Source organism: Pelophylax lessonae (assembly GCF_965119305.1).
Source record: "Pelophylax lessonae genome assembly, chromosome: 5".
NCBI lineage: Eukaryota > Metazoa > Chordata > Amphibia > Anura > Ranidae > Pelophylax > Pelophylax lessonae.
In genome coordinates, this window is record NC_138772.1 from 13,183,755 (window position 1) to 13,203,855 (window position 20,101).

General features: G+C 43.4%; 1 protein-coding gene across 1 annotated transcript in view; it reads right to left on the reverse strand.

Annotated features, from left to right (window-relative positions):
• Positions 1-20,101, reverse strand: part of RHPN1 (rhophilin Rho GTPase binding protein 1) — a 150,421-nt gene that overhangs the window by 61,714 nt on the left and 68,606 nt on the right. Inside the window, exons 4-6 of the mRNA XM_082259091.1 lie at positions 8,252-8,380; positions 5,176-5,251; positions 2,409-2,486 (exon numbers count right to left, since the gene is read on the reverse strand). Coding sequence (XP_082115217.1) covers positions 2,409-2,486; positions 5,176-5,251; positions 8,252-8,380 — 283 coding nt within the window. The remainder of the gene's footprint in view (positions 1-2,408; positions 2,487-5,175; positions 5,252-8,251; positions 8,381-20,101) is intronic.

Below are 20,101 nucleotides of genomic sequence, written 5' to 3' on the forward strand. Positions count from 1 at the left end.
AAATCATTAGTAAGACCTCATCTGGAATATGCAGTTCAGTTTTGGGCACCAGTTCTTAAAAAAGATATCGGGGAACTGGAGAAAGTGCAGAGAAGGGCAACCAAACTGATTAGAGGCATGGAGGAGCTCAGCTATGAGGAGAGATTAGAGGAACTGAATTTATTCTCGCTTGAGAAGAGAAAATTAAGGGGGAGATATGATCACCATGTATAAATACATAAGGGGTCCATATAGTGAACTTGGTGTTGAGTTGTTTACTTTAAGGTCAGCACAGAGGACAAGGGGGCACTCTTTACGTATAGAGGAAAAGAGATTTTGTCTCCAAATACGAAAAGGTTTCTTCACAGTAAGAGCTGTGAAAATGTGGAATAGACTCCCTCCAGAGGTGGTTCTGGCCAGCTCACTAGATTGCTTTAAAAAAGGCCTGGATTCTTTCCTGGGTGTACATAATATGGGTACTAATATTTATAGGTAAAGTTGATCCAGGGAATATCCGATTGCCTCTCGGGGGATCAGGAAGGATTTTGTTCCCCTGCTGAGAAAATTGGATCATGTTTTGCTGGGGTTTTTCGCCTTCCTCTGGATCAACTGCGGGTATAGGATTGTGTATATGGGATTGTATGGTCGGGTTTTCTTTACTGTTGTTTTTTATTGATTGAGCCAGATGGACTTGAACTATGTAAAGCATTTTTTTTTTTTTTAGGGTAACAAATACAGATTCTGTTCCCTTAACATACCTGGCGGTATTCCCGAGTGTGGCTTGGGGTTAATTTTCAGTACCAAAAGCGGTAAACCCGAGCTACACTCGGGATTACCCCAGAATCGCACTCGCCTTCCCCTGTGATCCCCCGCTATTCCCCCCCCCCCCCCTCCTCCCGCTGTGTGCTGAGCAGATGCCGAAACTTGCCTTCCGGTTCCCTCCCTGCGAGCGTTGCAACGCAGGGGGATTGAACCGGTGGCAAATACAAAAATGTAAATACTGTACACCAAATGAGATGATAGAAAGCTGTGATCCTAACGGATTACACTGTATCATCCCATCTCACCACAGTATTTCACCTGGTGACTTTTCCAGTGCCCTGCCTGTGCTTTTCCAGTTCTTTGTGCCTGGAAAATTGAGAACGACCATGGCGTCCAAAAAGCGAACTGGAAAACGACAGCGAAACTGAGTTACTTGAAGAACTGAGCGACAGCGACGATTCTGATGTCTCTTTCTGGCTCAGTTGTGGAATTTGGGAAGTTTATCAAATGATTCTTTAGAATTTCCAACGGAGCGATGTGCCAGAAAGAGACATCAGAATCGTCGCTGTCCTCACTTTCCGTACCTGATGATGAATTTTCCCACCAATCGCTATCGCTCAGTTCTTCAAGTAACTCCGTTTTGCTGTCGCTGTTTTCCAGTTCGTCTAAAAGCACTTTTGCGCAAAAAGAACGCTTTTTGGACGCCATGGTCGTTCTCCATTTTCCAGGCACAAAGAACTGGAAAAGCACAGGCAGGGCACTGGAAAAGTCACCAGGTGAAATCCTGTGGTGAAATGGGATAATACATTGCAATCCGTTAGGTCATTTGGTATATTTACATTTTTGAATTTGCCGCCAGTTCCACCCCCCCTGCGTCGCAACGCTCGCAGGGAGGGGAACCAGAAGACAGGTGCCAGCATTGGCCAAGCACACAGCGGGAGGATGGCGGAGGATCGCAGGGGAAGGCGAGTTTTAAAATATAAAAGAACAGATTTCCATGCAAAACAATGTACCGCTTTTAGCACAGAAATTCGGATATAATCAGACCGCCAGGGAGGTTAAAGTATGTTATACAGCACAGTGCTTGTGCTGTGTCATTTGGCCCCTTGTAGCACCTAAAAAACCTGGCTGATCCTGCCAGGTTCTACCCTCCCCCCTGTAAACTGACCACGATATATCATGGCTGCTGAGCCCTGACACTGTGGTCAGTTTACATGCCTCCGCCATCCGCAGCTCTCCTGTCTCTTCTCTGTCCTCTCTCCCCCCTCCCTGCCTGTCTGCTTATGTCAGTGCCCGCCCCCTCCTCTCCTGCTGCTCTTATATTTAATATAAAATCACGCCATCCCCTCTGTAATATACCAATATGTGTCCCTGTGTCTATGTCTAGAAAAAATATGCTGATCGGTACCTAAATCAGAGCGGCTCAGGGTGATCATGTGACTGCTCGGCGATCCCGCGAGGGTGCGCAAAGCGGCCTATCCTGCTGGATATCATATGACGCCCGATCAGGAGAGTGCAACCACTTTGCAGCCATCATTTTGCTATATGACAGGCGGGAAGTGGTTAAACTGTGCCATTTTAGTATTGCTTCATGCCTTGTCCAGGGAGGACAGAATGGTCTCTCTCTGGTAATATGTGTTCTGCAGATCGATGTAGAGGGCACTGACCTGTCTCAGCTCCATGAATTCACGGATCTCCTTCTCATAGAGGGAGCCATCTTCCCCATAATGCTCTGCAATGAACTCCTAGAAGAGAAAACACATGAGCCCAGCGGCCTCACATCATCACCAATGCTGGGAGTTCCTGTCTCTAAAATACCATAAATCAATCACAGATCAATAATAAATCATTGTACAGCCACTAAATCCCCACAACAGCTCATGTAATACTCAGACAACTAAGCATGCAGCCAGCAAAATTAATATTACATATCCCCATGCCTTCCTAGCAAATCATTCTCAAATAAATTGTGTGCTTCAGGCATTTACAGTGCGTCCGGAAAGTATTCACAGCGCTTCACTTTTTCCACAATAGGCACCTGAAGGACTCTCAGACCATGAGAAACAAAATTCTCTGCTCTGATGAATCAAAGATTGAACTCTTTTTTCTGAATGGCAAGCGTCATGTCTGGAGGAAACCAGGCACCACTCATCACCTGGCCAATACCATCCCTACAGTGAAGCATGGTGGTGGCAGCATCATGCTGTGGGGATGGGAACTGGGAGACTAGTCAGGATTGAGGGAAAGATGAATGAAGCAATGTACAGAGACATCTTTGATGAAAACCTGCTCCAGAGCTCTCTGGACCTTAGACTGGGGGCGAAAGTTCATCTTCCAACAGGACAACAACCCTAAGTACACAGCCAAGATAACAAAGGAGTGGCTACGGGACAACTCTGTGAATATCCTTGAGTGGCCCAGCCAGAGCCCAGACTTGAACCCGATTGAACATCTCTGGAGAGATCTGAAAATGGCTGAGCACTGACGCTCCCCGTCCAACCTGATGGAGCTTGAGAGGTCCTGCAAAGAAGAATGGGAGAAACTGCCCAGAAATAGGAGTGCCAAGCTTGTATCATCATACTCAGAAAGACTGGAGGCTGTAATTGGTGCCAAATTGTTCACCAAAGTATTGAGCAAAGGGTGTAAAACATATGTACATGGGATTTTTCTTGTTTTTTTATTTTTAATAAAATTTGCAAAGATTTCAAACTTCTTTCACGTTGTCATTATGGGGGATTGTTTGTAGAATGTTGAGGAAAAGAATTGGATTTTTGACTTACCGTATACCGTATAACCATTGGGTTATACCGCCTCTTACAGGAGTAGGACACTAGGCAGAAAAAAAGTCTGGCTACAACTATGGGCAGTCCCAGGGGGTATAATCCCTCTCTCTACTATAGGTACTCTAGAATTACAACTCCACAGAGGGGTGGGTGCTGTGTCTGTCAATGAACATCAGAGAAATGGATTTTACGGTAAGTCAAAACTCCCATTTTCTCTTTTGTTCATTGGCGGACATAGCTCCTGATATTAACCATTGGGACGTCCCAAAGCAGTGCTAAACATGAGGTGTGGGAACAGCGTAAAATAAATTCCCAAGGCTAACTATAGCCAACCAGGTAAACAGGAGCTAAACCAAAACTAAAACAAAAACAATACACCATGCGGCGATCAGGAAGCTAAAAGATCCAGGAGTCAGCACCAAGGGACAAGGAGGGGGCTCCCAATGCCAAAATAGCCACCCACAGGGCTCCACTGTCATGGCCGTCGTGATTTTCAATTGCACCCCCCCTCCCCATCGCCAACAAAGCGCCCAGCCCCCACCCCAGGAGGTGGACCAGACCACCCACACAGCCCCAGCAAAAGTGGAGGGGGGTAGGATGGGGCACAGGTGAAGGTGGGTGCCTGAAAGGAAGGAAGGGAACCCGGGAGGCCGACTGTCCTAAGGAGGGGCCCAAGTGCACCCCAAAACCCTCCAGGGGGAGAGGGGGGACAGCTACTCACCATACCAGGAACCAGGCAGGCACTGCTCCAGACAGAACCCCTCGCCATCTAAATAGGGGGCTTTCGGCCAGGAGGAATGCTGTGACTTGGGCCGAGACCCGGTCCTATATGGCCTCGCAAGGCGTTAACGCACAAGCCAGCCCCTGTCCGGTGGGGCTATGCCACGGTTGACCTAGCACGGAGCTGAGGTCTGCGCGCGCTCGCTGGCCAGACTGGGGTGACCACTGGATCTAGATTATATAGCCCGTCGCCCAGTCCGGCAGTCGACTGTAGATCTCGCAGGAAAAAATCCAGGAGAAAAAAAATTCTATCTAAAAGAAAAAATTTGCCAGGACCAGAGATCCTAGCAAGGAACTAGGTCCTTACTCCTGACTAGGCAGAAAAAAAACTGAGTACCTATAGCAGAAACAGGGAATATACCCCCTGGGACTGCCCATAGGCGTAGCCAGACTTTTGTTCTGCCTAGTGTCCTACTCCTGTAGGGGGCAGTATAACCCAATAGTTAAGAAGATCAGGAGCTGTGTCCGTCAATGAACGAAAGAGAAAGTCGATTTTTACATGTAGGAGCGAAGTGTCAGAATAGGCCTGGGAAGGAAGTGGTTAAGAGATTTTCTTAACCCCCTCCTTAATGTATGACCGGCCTTATACCCCCCTGTTGCATTTGCTGGGCAGTACCACCCAAGAAAATGGGGCCAAGCTGTACCCGCACTGCAACCATACAGCCATGTGGGCTTTTAGGGGTTAAATCAGGCAGTGTGGAGTCAAAATAATACCTCCTAGACACCTGTGAAATGCCCTATAAAAAGTACTCCACCACCGATCACCCTTCAGAGGTCAACCCTAATGTAAACAAGCCCAGAATCTACATTTTATCAGACGTTTGAAAATATCAGACCGGACGTATCCGTGCTGCACCTACACCGAGCTCACCTTCAACTGATCCGTCAGGTCCAGATCTTTTGTCTCTTTCAAGCCCAGCGGGATCATGGGAACGCTGATCACTTCACTGCAAACCACAAAACCACAAATCAGAAAACATGTTCAAAAGAAAGGGAGGTCAGACTGCAGAACACAACCAACCAATCGGCTGGCCGGACAGCTTGATCCAATCACATAACCAGGCCGGGATTATAGAATGAGGAATGAAGACTACAAGCAGTCTAACTGTTTCACATGCAGCCACAAGGTGGTCCTCAAGAAGAACGGCAAGAAATAGGCGAGGGTGACAAATCTGCCGGTGCAACAGACATTTTGTTTAATTTCATCCATATATAATAACAGGGATCAAATGTTTAACCCCTTCAATACCGGGCACTTTTACCCTCTTCCTGCCCAGGCTTTTCAGCTTTCAGCGCTGTCACACTTTGAATGACAATTACGTGGTCATGCAACACTGTACCCAATTTTATACAATTTTTTTCACACAAATCACACAAATAGAGCTTTCCTTTGGTGGTATTTATTCACCACTGGGGTTTTTATATTTTGCTAAATTAACAAAAAAAAAAAAAATTTAAAGAAAAAAACAAAAACACGCACTTTTTTCTTGTTTTCGGTTATAAAATTTTGCAAATAAATAATCTTTCTTCATAAATTTAGGCCAAAATATATTCTTCTACATTTGGTGAAAATACCCAAATCAGTGTATGATTTAGTCTGTAGGAAAGTTATAGTCCACAAACTATGGGATATATCTGAAATTTGATCAATCCTGATGTACTGACGGCCGATCTCATTTCATGAAGCCCAAAAATGTCAGGACAATACAAATCCCCCCCAAATGACCCCTTTTTGGAAAGTAGACATTCTGAGGTATTTAGTAAAAGGCATGGCTAAGTTGTAATTTGTCACAATTTGTTGGAAAATGAAGAAATCTAAAAAAAAATAAAATAAATAATAATTCGCAATTATTTTACATACGATCACCAGTGCAGTACAGGGCCATCATAATGGGTGTGGCGGTGATCAGGGACACTGACTGGTGACTGGGGGGGGACCGATGTCGTTATTTTCAGGGCCAATACCGATTTTTCGGCTACCTTTCAGGCCAATAGCAGGTGCCGATATCCTGTACATTTAAAGTTGGCTGGCTCCCTGCTGTGGGTGGGTGGCTGCTGGCTGGCGTGTTCTCTGTGGTCCATTTCCGCCAATCCAAAGAGTTTAAGGGAAATAAGTGGAATGTTATGCAGTGGCCAAGTCAATCACCTGACCTGATTCCGATTGAGCATGCATTTCACTTGCTGAAGACAAAACTGAAGGGAAAATGCCCCAAGAACAAGCAGGAACTGAAGACAGTTGCAGTAGAGGCCTGGCAGAGCATCACCAGGGATGAAACCCAGCGTCTGGTGATGTCTATGCGTTCCAGACTTCAGGCTGTAATTGACTTCAAAGGATTTGCAACCAAGTATTAAAAAGTGAAAGTTTGATTTAGGATTGTTAATCTGTCCCATTACTTTTGGTCCCTTAAAAAGTGGGAGGCACATATACAAAGTGTTGTAATTCCTACACCGTTCCCCTGATTTGGATGTAAATTCCCTCAAATTAAAGCTGAAAGTCTGCAATTAAAGCACATCTTGTTTGTTTCATTTCAAATCCATTGTGGTTGTGTTTAGAGCCAAAAAGATTAGAATTGTCGATGTCCCAATATTTATGGACCTGACTGTGTATATAATTTTTTTTTTTTTCTAAACAAACTCCTACTCTGGAGAGGTATTCAGAATTTTTTTTTTTTTTTCACACTTGGATTGCTTGGAACAGGAAATTTTACAGTTAAAACCGTTTTTCTGAATGAAAACTATTCAATCCGTGTTTACTATTGTGATTGGCTGTGACTTGCCAGAGCTAATCACATGATGCAGATGGGCTGTGATTGGCCCTGTCTGTACCATGTGATCACTGTGACCAACAGGGCTCATCACCATAGTACACAATGATGGGCTAAAGGAGGGTTTGTGGGACTTTCTATGCATCCGCCCCTGAGGAGTGGTTGTTACCACGAAACGAGTCAGGCATTTTTGGATGCACTCTGATCCTATTGCCGGCTCAATGGACTTCATCCATCTTGATTTTACTATACTATCCTGCTTTTTAGGTGATCTTATGACATGAAGGATATACTTCCATTACCACATAATGCTATGTTGTTGTGTTTGTTTTTTTACACATATGATTGGTCACATGTTATCTGTATGTTCACAGATCTATATAGGTAGCAATGCGATTATGCCATTTATTCAATAAAATTATTATATACATTATTTGCCTCATTTTTTAGCCTTGCTTTACATGCCTCATTCAAGGCCCCAGTTCTCTCCTTTTTGTACACAATGATTGGCATGAAAGGAAGACATTCATTGTTTAGAATGGTCATGTCATCTGCTGTGATTGGCCACAGCGATCACATGGTACCAGCAGCAGGCCAGTACAGTGATCAGTCACTGGCTGGGTCTGGTGGAGGTAGCCAGTGACAGATCGCGCTGCTGTGTGGTCCCGCGGCTGCACGTGGGGCGCAATCCGGGAGGACATCATGTGAGGTCTGTCTGGTCATTCTACTATACGCCGGGCGGTAACTAGTTAAATATCACTGAAAGAAAGCTCTATTTGAGTGAAAAAAAAATGATAAAAACGTATTTTGGGTACATTGTTGCATGACCGCACAATTGTCATTCAAAGTGTGACAGCGCTACAAGCTGAAAATTGGCCTGGGCAGGAAGGGGTGTCGGTATTGAAGTGGCTATAAAACAAGCTCACCAATCACAGATGGCCTTTGCTAGGGATCAGACATGGGAGTGCTTTGTTACCCTGATGGATAAGCTTGGCACCGACATCATTCTTCCTGCACACCCTTCCCCCCCCCCCCCCCCGACATCATCCTTCCTCTCTACACCCCCCCATCATCCTTCCTCCCTACACACCCCCCCCCATTCAGAAAATTGCCACCAGTCCATATATGTAGTAGACCTGTAGGATGGAGGCCTACAGCTGGGAAGAAAAACAGTGAGCTCACCTTTCATTCTGATAAACGTCCACAGAGCTGTTTAACTCCTCCAGTTCCTCCTTTAAAAGCTGTAGGTTGGAGTTGACGTAGCTGAGCTCCAGGGCCACCGTCTCCTTCACTTTGTGGTTTGTGGTCGCCCTGTAAGAATACAAAACCAACAGTGATATCCACACCATGGACTACACAATACCAACAGTGATAGCCACACCATGGACTACACAATACCAACAGTGATAGCCACACCATGGACTACACAACACCAACAGTGATAGCCACACCATGGACTACACAATACCAACAGTGATAGCCACACCATGGACTACACAATACCAACAGTGATAGCCACACCATGGACTACACAATACCAACAGTGATAGCCACACCATGGACTACACAACACCAACAGTGATAGCCACACCATGGACTACACAACACCAACAGTGATAGCCACACCATGGACTACACAATACCAACAGTGATAGCCACACCATGGACTACACAACACCAACAGTGATATCCACACCATGGACTACACAATACCAACAGTGATATCCACACCATGGACTACACAATACCAACAGTGATATCCACACCATGGACTACACAATACCAACAGTGATAGCCACACCATGGACTACACAACACCAACAGTGATAGACACACCATGGACTACACAATACCAACAGTGATATCCACACCATGGACTACACAATACCAACAGTGATAGCCACACCATGGACTACACAATACCAACAGTGATAGCCACACCATGGACTACACAACACCAACAGTGATGTCCAGACCATGGACTACACAACACCAACAGTGATGTCCAGACCATGGACTACACAACACCAACAGTGATATCCACACCATGGACTACACATTACCAACAGTGATATCCACACCATGGACTACACAATACCAACAGTGATATCAACACCATGGACTACACACTACCAACGGTGATATCCACACCATGGACTACACACTACCAACAGTGATATCCACACCATGGACTACACACTGCCAACAGTGATATCCACACCATGGACTACACATTACCAACAGTGATATCCACACCATGGACTACACATTACCAACAGTGATATCCACACCATGGACTACACAATACCAACAGTGATATCAACACCATGGACTACACACTACCAACGGTGATATCCACACCATGGACTACAGAATACCAACTGATATCCACACCATGGACTAAGGCTGCATTCACACCTGAGTGGAGCGTCTTTCCGTGCGTTTTATGCCCAACTTGCGCGCTTTTAAGCTTTGGCGTTTTTTTATTAGCCAATAGAGAAAACTTATCTGTTGCATCATTTGCGGTTTGGCATTTCAGCTTTTCCATTAACTTTTATTTCTTTTTTATTATTATTCATTTATTTTTATTTTTTTTCCATTAGGATTATTAGTTGGAGTTAGGGTTATAAACTATTTTTTTTTTTTTTTTTTTTGTTAGGGTGTTATTACTGCTACTAAATTATTAAATAAGTGTAAAATAAAATACACAAATAAATAATAATATTCATAAATAATAATAAATACATTCAATAAATGAATACTAAGTAATATAAATAAATAACCCCTAACCTAAACCTCTAACCCTTAAAAAACATAAAATTATATATATATATATATATATATATATATATATATATATATAGAAAGATAGATAGAGGAGAGAGAGAGATTTATTAATAATAATAAATAAAAAGCCAAATACCCTAACACAAAATAATTACTACTATTATTATTATAATTATAATAATAGCAATCTTTTTTTTTGGGGGGGGGGGGGGTTGGGTGTTTTTGTATTATTTTATTATTCTTAATAATAGTAGTAATAATAATAATAATACATTTAAACATTTTAAGTTAAGGTTAGGTTAGTATTCGGGTTAGAGTCATATTTTTTTACTACTACTAATAAATGAATAAATAAATGTAAAATACACATACTAAGTAATAATAAATAAATTAACCCCTAAACTTAAAACTCTAAATCTTAAAAAAAAAAATAATAATAATAATAAATAGCTAAACACCCTTAAACAAAATAAATAAATATGATAGTAATAGCAATTTATTTATTTTTTAGGGGTTGGGCATTTATGTATAACCAATAATAAATACATTCAATAAATGAGTACTAAGTAATAATAAATAATTAACCCCTAACCTAAACCTTAAAAAAATAGAAATTATAATAAATAGCTAAATACCCTAACACAAAATAAATAAAGTAGTTATTATTCTAGTAATTTCTTTATTTTTGGGGGTTGGATGTTTATTTTTTTTTTAACAATAATAATAATTTATTTATATTTTAAAGTTAGGGGTTAATTATTTATGTATTATTACATATTATTAATTTTATTTTTTTTATGATTATTTTTGTTATCTCTGCATTTATTTTACATTTATTGATTCATATATTATTACCATTTTATTTATTTTTTATTTTTTTTTTAATTTGAGCAGAAATTCGCTCGAATGATGCGTTTCCATTTATTTATATTGGAATAAAAACACGTCAAATCGCTTTAATCTGCCTGAGAACTGTTTTGTGCTTCAGGTGGTTGGAGTGGATTTGTGAATCTTCTCCATAGAGAATTATTGATTTTTTTTCTGCTCCAGCGTTTGAGCTTTGAGCTTCAGGATACAAAACGTTGAGGTGTCCCATTACCCGTCACTGGGAAAAAACAAACCAAACTGGCACAGAGGAGACGCCGCGCCACACCGCAACAAACCATTCATCGTGTATACAACTAAAAACAGCAATTTAAATTTATGTTTAGGAAGTAATGAAGATTACGTCTGAAGATTTTGTATTTTTTTTTGCACATTTAATATCCATTTACAGGTCTTGCAAACTACACTTAGCTGCTAAGCTGAAAAAAGTCCATTATTTACTGAGCTCAATCTCTCCAGCTAAAGTGCATACATACAGTGCCTTGCGAAAGTATTCGGCCCCCTTGAACTTTTCGACCTTTTGCCACATTTCAGGCTTCAAACATAAAGATATAAAACTAATTTTTGGTGAAGAATCAACAACAAGTGGGACACAATCATGAAGTGGAATGAAATTTATTGGATATTTCAAACTTTGTTAACAAATAAAAAACTGAAAAATTGGGCGTACAAAATTATTCAGCCCCTTTACTTTCAGCGCAGCAAACTCTCTCCAGAAGTTCAGTGAGGATCTCTGAATGATCCAATGTTGACCTAAATGACTAATGATGATAAATAGAATCCACCTGTGTGTAATCAAGTCTCTGTATAAATGCACCTGCACTGTGATAGTCTCAGAGGTCCGTTTAAAGCGCAGAGTGCATCATGAAGAACAAGGAACACACCAGGCAGGTCCGAGATACTGTTGTGGAGAAGTTTAAAGCCGGATTTGGATACAAAAAGATTTCCCAAGCTTTAAACATCCCAAGGAGCACTGTGCAAGCGATAATATTGAAATGGGAGTATCAGACCACTGCAAATCTACGAAGACCTGGCCGTCCCTCTAAACTTTCAGCTCATACAAGGAGAAGACTGATCAGAGATGCAGCCAAGAGGTCCATGATCACTCTGGATGAACTGCAGAGATCTACAGCTGAGGTGGGAGACTCTGTCCATAGGACAACAATCAGTCGTATACTGCACAAATCTGGCCTTTATGGAAGAGTGGCAAGTAGAAAGCCATTTCTTTAAGATATCCATAAAAAGTGTTGTTTAAAGTTTGCCACAAGCCACCTGGGAGACACCAAACATGTGGAAGAAGGGGCTCTGCTCAGATGAAACCAAAATCAAACTTTTTGGCAACAATGCAAAACGTTATGTTTGGCGTAAAAGCAACACAGCTCATCACCCTGAACACACCATCCCCACTGTCAAACATGGTGGTGGCAGCATCATGGTTTGGGCCTGCTTTTCTTCAGCAGGGACAGGGAAGATAGTTAAAATTGATGGGAAGATGGATGGAGCCAAATACAGGACCATTCTGGAAGAAAACCTGATGGAGTCTGCAAAAGACCTGAGACTGGGACGGAGATTTGTCTTCCAACAAGACAATGATCCAAAACATAAAGCAAAATCTACAATGGAATGGTTCACAAATAAACATATCCAGGTGTTAGAATGGCCAAGTCAAAGTCCAGACCTGAATCCAATCGAGAATCTGTGGAAAGAACTGAAAACTGCTGTTCACAAACACTCTCCATCCAACCTCACTGGGCTCAAGATGTTTTGCAAGGAGGAATGGGCAAACATTTCAGTCTCTCGATGTGCAAAACTGATAGAGACATACCCCAAGCGACTTACAGCTGTAATCGCAGCAAAAGGTGGCGCTACAAAGTATTAACTTAACCGGTTGCCGACCGCCGCAAGTACATATACTGCGGCGGTCAGCCCCGGCCAGGCAAAGTGACGTATGGGTACGTCACTAGCCTGTCACTAGCTTGTGAGCCAATAGCGTGCGAGCGCGCGCCCGCAGAGGTGCGCGCCTGCCCCGTCTCGTTCCCTAACAAGTCAGTGCGTGTGAACCCGATGTCCGCCGGTCACTCGCAAATCGTTCGCCGTGAAGGGAGAAAGGCAGGCGGCTAATGTAAACAAAGCCGCCTGTCATTCTCCCCTGTGTAAAAATGGAGATCACACGGTTCTACTATGTAGGACCGTTGATCTCTGTTCTTACACCAGTAGCCATGTCCAATTACAGTTAGAAGCACACCCCTAGGGACACACTTAACCCCTCCTTCCCCAATAAAGTTAACCCTTCCCTGCCAGTGTCATTTTTACAGTAACAGTGCATATTTATAGCACTGATTACTGCAGTAATGTCACTGGTAACCCCAAAAGTGTCAAAAATGTCAGTCAGGGGTCCGATCTGTCCGCCGCAATGTCGCAGTCCCGCAAAAAACAAATCACAGATCGCCGCCATTACTCGTTAAAAAAATAGTTATTTTTGCAAAATTGTCGCTCTTTTTTTGATTATAGCGCATGATCAAAAAATCGCACAGGTGATCAAATACCACCAAAAGAAAGCTCTGTTTGTGGCGCGCAATTATCAGTTAAAGTCACGCAGTGCTGAATCGCAAAAAAACCCCTTGTCAGGAAGGGGGTAAAATCTATCGGGGCTTAAGTGGTTAAGGGGGCCGAATAATTTTGTACACCCAATTTTTCAGTTTTTTATTTGTTAAAAAAGTTTGAAATATGCAATAAATTTCGTTCCACTTCATGATTGTGTCCCACTTGTTGTTGATTCTTCACAAAATAATTACAATTTTTATCTTTATGTTTGAAGCCTGAAATGTGGCAAAAGGTCGTAAAGTTCAAGGGGGCCGAATACTTTCGCAAGGCACTGTATATTATTATAATTTTAAAAATAAGCTAGATATATATATATATATATATATATATATATATATATATATATATATATATATATATATAATGTTGGGGGCTTCTAAGTAATTTTCTTGAAAAAAATACTGATTTTAACTTGTAAACAACAAGTGTCAGAGATAGGCCTGGTCCTTAACTGCGGGTTCCCGCATCACATTCAAATCTCAGGCAGTTCACACTGCCATATGAAAAATCGCTGGGGGTGTCAATACAAAGTTAACGACACCCCCAGATCAGTTTGCATATCGCAGTGTGAACTATCAGTTCGGACATGAATCAGAGCACATAGGTGTGAACACCCATGTGTTCCAACTCTGGTGCGGACTCAAAAAAGGGTCCTGTATGAGTTTTGTCCGAATGCGATGTGAATTCAGCCATACAATCTGTATGTCTGAATTCGCATCGCACAGAAATTGCATGCGATTTTCAGAGCAGTGCGCTCCGAATCACATGTGATCTCTGACATCGCACATATGTGAGCCGGTTCTGTGTTCTAGTTAAAAGAAAAAAAAAAAAAAAGTTGGTTTGATACAGTAAATAGTGCAAAGTTCTTTTTGAAGGTTCCAAAACCAGGAGGAGTGTGAAGTCGCAGTACTCAGGGTGTGGAGGGAGGATGATGAAGGTGGTGACGATCTGGGCGGTTTATAGCCGTGATCCATCAAGTGAAAGAGTGCGTTTATCACGGCGAAGACTCTTGCTGTATTGATTAGTGGGGGGGGGGGGGGTACATTGTTGTCTTTTGTAGGACGGTGCCATTGATGGAGGACAAAGCATCTCCTGCGTACGGCAATCTGCCACACAAAGGGCCCTGGAGATGAAAAGCTTCAGACGGCTTCTGGGCAGAGATGAGTCACGACTCCGGCCTTTGTCTGCGCCTTATCTGTGTGTATAACACAAGGTGACCGTCATCACCACCGGCCCCGACGCTGCGCTCCCTCGTCCTGAATGTTTTATGGGTCGATATGAAATAACAGCCACTGTGTGAGGCCGCGGCAAACAAAACCGAGGACTCTCAGGTGGATGGAGAGATCCGTAACCGAAACCCCCCCCCTCCAGAAGAGGGAACGCGAGGCGATGACATGCCCTAACTCTCCACAACCGCCGGGATTATCTCGGGTAACAACGAGGGTAGTGCTATTTATAGAAACGGTGCAGAACAATGAGGGATCATTGATTGACGGTGCAGAACAATGAGGGATCATTGATTGACGGTGCAGAACAATGAGGGATCATTGATTGACGGTGCAGAACAATGAGGGATCATTGATTGACGGTGCAGAACAATGAGGGATCATTGATTGGTGGAGATCAGGGGTCAGCGCACACTTTCACAGGTCTTATTAGGATCATAAAACCCCGAGAGAAGTCACCAATGTCTACATAAGTAAGAGGTGAGTTGAACGGACCTGAGAAGCAGAGATGTATAGTAACTAAGTAGAACTACTTCACTACTCTAGTTAAGTACGGAAAGGCGGTATCTGTACTTTCCTAGAGTAGAATTTTTTTCTCCTACTTCCACTTTTACTTCACTACATTTTTTCAATGATTTCAATACTTCTACTCCGATATTTTTTTTTTGTGCTGCATAGTTACTCGTTACAATTATAAAAATTACCACTGCCAGAACAGTAGATGGCAGGTTTCATGAAGCTCAAAACATGTTTATTATCAGCGCATACGAAAATAAATGCTACTGTATGTATAAATAAAAGCTGCATTTGAAATAATAAAAAACAATATGATGTTCAAACTTTTGACTTCTTTCTTTAATAACTACATAACACAGTACTTGTACTTTTACTTTCAGTACTTGAGTAGCAATTTTGTTTTCAAAACTACTGGTACTTTTACTTTCAGTACTTAACGTATTGCAAGTAGTTTTTTTAAAAATGTTGCTACTCAAGTACAAAAAATGTTGAATACTTTAGTACTTCTACTCAAGTCACTTTTTGATCGAGCACTTGTACTTTTACTCAAGTATGGGTTTCGAGTACTTTATACAACTCTGCTGAGAAGAGTTCCTCAAACATTACTGAACTTCACACGCCGAATCCAAACTCCATTAACCACTTGAACTCGAACTTGAATTTTTTGTGCGTTCCTTTAACCCAGGGATTCCCAAACTACGGCCCTCCAGCTGTTGCAGAACTACACATCCCATGAGGCATTGTAAAACTCTGACATTCACAGACAAATTCCCAATAAGTGTATATTGATTGGTTTGCACAAAAGTTATCGTGTCTACAAACCAGGGGAAAGATTTATTTATTACAAGTAATGGTGGCGTTCAGCGACTTATGGCACTTTTCCACTGCAAGTACCGGCTCAGCTCTACTCAGCCCTGCTTGGCCCAGTTTGCTTTTCCACTGCTGGTACCGCATGGTATGGTGTTGGAACGGTTTGGTACGGTACGGTATGGTTTGCTTTTCCACTAAAGTAGTACTAAAGTTAAGTGGGTGGGATAACAACGGGGTGGGTGGGATTCTCTGACCAATCAGTGGCTAGTAGTGACTGCATGCAAAGGATTGTGGGATATGGTACCAGGTATGGTACCTCTTGGAACCACAATCGAGGTGGTACTGTTTTTGAGAGCCGTACCGTTCCATGCAGTGGAAAAGCGCCGCCGTACCGAACCGTTCCTACACCGTACCATGTGGTACCACCAAATGCAAAAGCGAGCCGAACCGTTCGGTTCCATGCAGTGGAATAGCGCCATTACAGTGGATCTGGAAAGTATTCACAACACCACTTTTTCCACATTTTGTAATGTTAGTCTTATTCGACAATCGATTAAATTCATTATTTTCCTCTAAATTCTACAAACAATCCCCCATAATGACAACATGAAAGTAGTGCAAATTTATTAAAAAAATAAATACATTAAAAAAAAAAAAAAAAAAAACTTACAAAAATTCCATGTACAGTGCCTTGAAAAAGTATTTATACCCCTTGAAATGTTCCACGTTTTGTCATGTTACAAACAAAAACGTAAATGTATTTTATTTGTGAAGTAGAAGGAAAATTATGTCCCTCACATGACTTCTAGCAAACTGCAAACTGGACTTCTTATGGATTTCTTCCACCAATGGCTTTCTTCTTCTCACTCTTCCATAAAGGGCAGATTTGTGGAGCGCGCGACTAATAGTTGTCCTGTGGACAGAGTCTCCCACCTGAGCTGTGGATCTCTGCAGCTCCTCCAGAGTTCCCATGGGCCTCTTGGCTGCTTCTCTGATGAATGCTCTCTTTGCCCAGCCCGTCAGTTTAGGTGGACGGCCATGTCTTGTGCCATACTCTTTCCATTCTCCAATAATGGATTGAACAGCGCTCCGTGAAATGTTCAAAGCTTGGGAGATTTTTTATAACCTAACCCTGCTTTATACTTCTCCACAACTTTATCCCTGACCTGTCTGGTGTGTTCTTTGGCTTTCATGATGCTAAGGTTCTCTAACAAACCTCTGAGGGCTTCACAGAACAGCAGTATTTAGGCAAGGTATGGCCAAACACATGACATGTGGGACTGGAAACCGCCTTGGGGAACATTTAGCAAAGGAAAAAATTGTTTTTTTGTTTTTCTTTTATTCGATTTGGTGGGGAGCAGCAATTTTAATATTTAAAGTGGTTGTAAAGTCAGAAGATTTTTTTGAAGTGGAGTTTGAGCGTGTATTAAAGAGGTTGTAAACCCAAATTTTATTTATTTTTTATTTAAACCTGAAAGAGAAACCCATAATGAGCTAGTATGCATTGCATACTAGCTCATTATGAAATACTTACCATAGAACGAGCCCCCGCCGTGCCGCCCGCTTACCTGTATGACGGGCGACATGTTCAGTCGCCCGTCTTCCGGGATTGCGGCATCCGGCCATCTGATTGGCCGGAGCCGCGGTGACGTCACTCCCCGCGCACGCGCGGGAGTTGACAGTCACGGCACGGGGCTCTGAAGGAACGGCACCAGCGGCCGTTCCTTCAGTGCACATACACCAGTGACGTCACTGGCTGCATGTAAGGTAAATATCTCCTAAACGCTGCATGTTTAGGAGATATTTACAGTACCTATAGGTAAGCCTTATTATAGGCATACCTAGAGGTACAAGGGGCAGAGGAGGGTTTACTTCCTCTTTAAAATAAAAGTAAGCCAGCAGCTACAAATACTGTAGCTGACTTTTTCTATAAGGACACTTTCCTGTCCTGGTATCCCACAATGTCGGCACCCCTAGCAGATTCAGCCATTGGCTCCGGGTGCAGGCCTGGCATCCTTACCAAAGGAAACAGGAAGTAAAGCCTTGCGGCTTCAAAGCCTGTTTCCTACTGTGCATGTGCGAGTCGCACTGCGCATTCTGAATGGTCCCGCTGTCTTCTGGGACTTGTACGCGTCTCCCAGAAGGCAGCGGGGGAAAAGGAGGAGGGGTCGTCAATGACGTAGATCGCCGAGGTGACCTTACACGGAAATGGGGGCAGGTACCTGTTTTTGACAGGTATCCGCTCCCCCCCAAAAGGTGCCAAACAGGATGAGGGGGGGGGGGGGGAGCAGAAAAGCGGAGCTTCCATTTTTGGTTAGAACTCTACTTTAATGCATTCTACACATGAAGATAAAAAAAACCTTCAGTGTGCATCAGCCCCCCTAATACTTACCTGAGCCCCTTCATCCTTCTTCCATCCAGCGATGTTGAACAGAGTCTTGGCTGTCCAGGGCTCTCCTACCCCATTGGCTGAGATAGTAGTGGGGCGCCATTAGCTCCCGCTGCTGTCAAAGTCAGTGAGCCAATGAGAGAGAGGGGTGGGTCAGAGCGGCGGCACAGTGTCTGAATTGACACACAGAGCAGCGGCTAGGCTCGGGTGCCCCCATAGCAAGCTCCTTAGGGGCACTCGGAAGGAGGGAGGGGCCAGGAGTGCTGGCGGGGGACCTGAGAAGAGGAGGAAGATTGGGGCTGCTCTGTGCAAAACCATTACACAGAGCAGGCAAGTATAACAGGTTTGTGATTTAACCCCTTGCCGACCCTCCTGGGCAAAGTGACGTACCGATACGCCCACAAGCCTCTAGGGGGCAAGCGCGCCGCTGGATGTGCGCTCCCACCTCTGCTCATTCCCTGACATCCCCGCGCGAGTGACCAGCGGCTCCGATGTCCGCCGGTCACTCTCGATCTCCCACTGGAGAGGGAGAAAGGCAGGTGGCTGATGTAAACAAAGCCGCCTGTCATTCTCCCTAGTCTAACTGCAGAGATCATACGATCCCGCTATGTAGGATCGTAGGTCTCTGTGGTTACATCAAAAGTCACACCCCCCCCACAGTTCCCCCTAGGGATACATTTAACCCACTGATCACCAATAAAGTTAACCCCTTCCCTGCCAGTGACATTTTTACAGTAACAGTGCATATGTATAGCACTGATTACTGTAGTAATGTCACTGGTACCCCCAAAAATGTCAGTCAGGGGCCCGATCTGTCCGCCGCAATGTCGCAGTCTCGCACAAAAAAAAAAAAAAAAGGCAGATCACCGCCATTACTAGTTAAAAAAAACAAACAATAAAAATGACATAAATCTTTCCCTTTGTTAGTAAACGCAATAACTTTTGCGCAAACCAATCAAAATACACTTATTGCGATTTTTTTTTACCAAAAGTATGTAGCAGAAACCAAATTGGCCTAAAATGATAAAAAAACAGAATTTTTGTAAAATCTTACCTGTAAAATTCCTTTCTCTGAGTCCTCCAACAGTCGCCGCCTCTTCATATTCGTCACATATGGGGTATTACACTTTGCTCCGAAGGAGTAGCTAGGCAACAGAATATGTTAACAATAAAGCTTTTAACATATCCCACCCTCAAGGGGTGGTCCCCTCAGTCAATACCCTCCTACTTCCTGCAACCATATCTCAGTTTTAGTGGAATAGCAGTAGAGTATACAACCAAACCCCAAAAGAGGGGGTGGGGGCGGCGACTGTCGGAGGACTCAGAGAAAGGAATTTTACAGGTAAGATTTTACAAAAATTCCGTTTTCTCTTACGTCCTCCGACAGTCGCCGCCTCTTCATATTCGTCACATATGGGGACGTCCCAAAGCAGTGCAAACATGAGGGGTGGGAAACGCATCCGCGCCGAAAAGGCAACGCAGTCTCCACAGCAGAGAAAGGAACCTTACCAAAGGAAGGAAACCAGCTGGGCAACAGTAAAAAACAAGTGCTCAACAGGAGCAACAACCCAGGAAAAGACAAAAAACCAGGGGATACAAAAAACTATCCCAACAGCCAGGAGTCCCCAACAAGGGACCCTATGGAACAGCCGCACTAAGAACCTTGCGGCCAAAGGAAGCATCCGCCGATGCCTGAACATCTACTTTGTAGAATTTTGTGAAAGTGTGCACGGTCGACCAGGTCGCCGCCTTACACACCTGGGCTACAGAAGCCCCATGACGACAGGCCCAAGACGTACTCAAAGATCTAGTAGA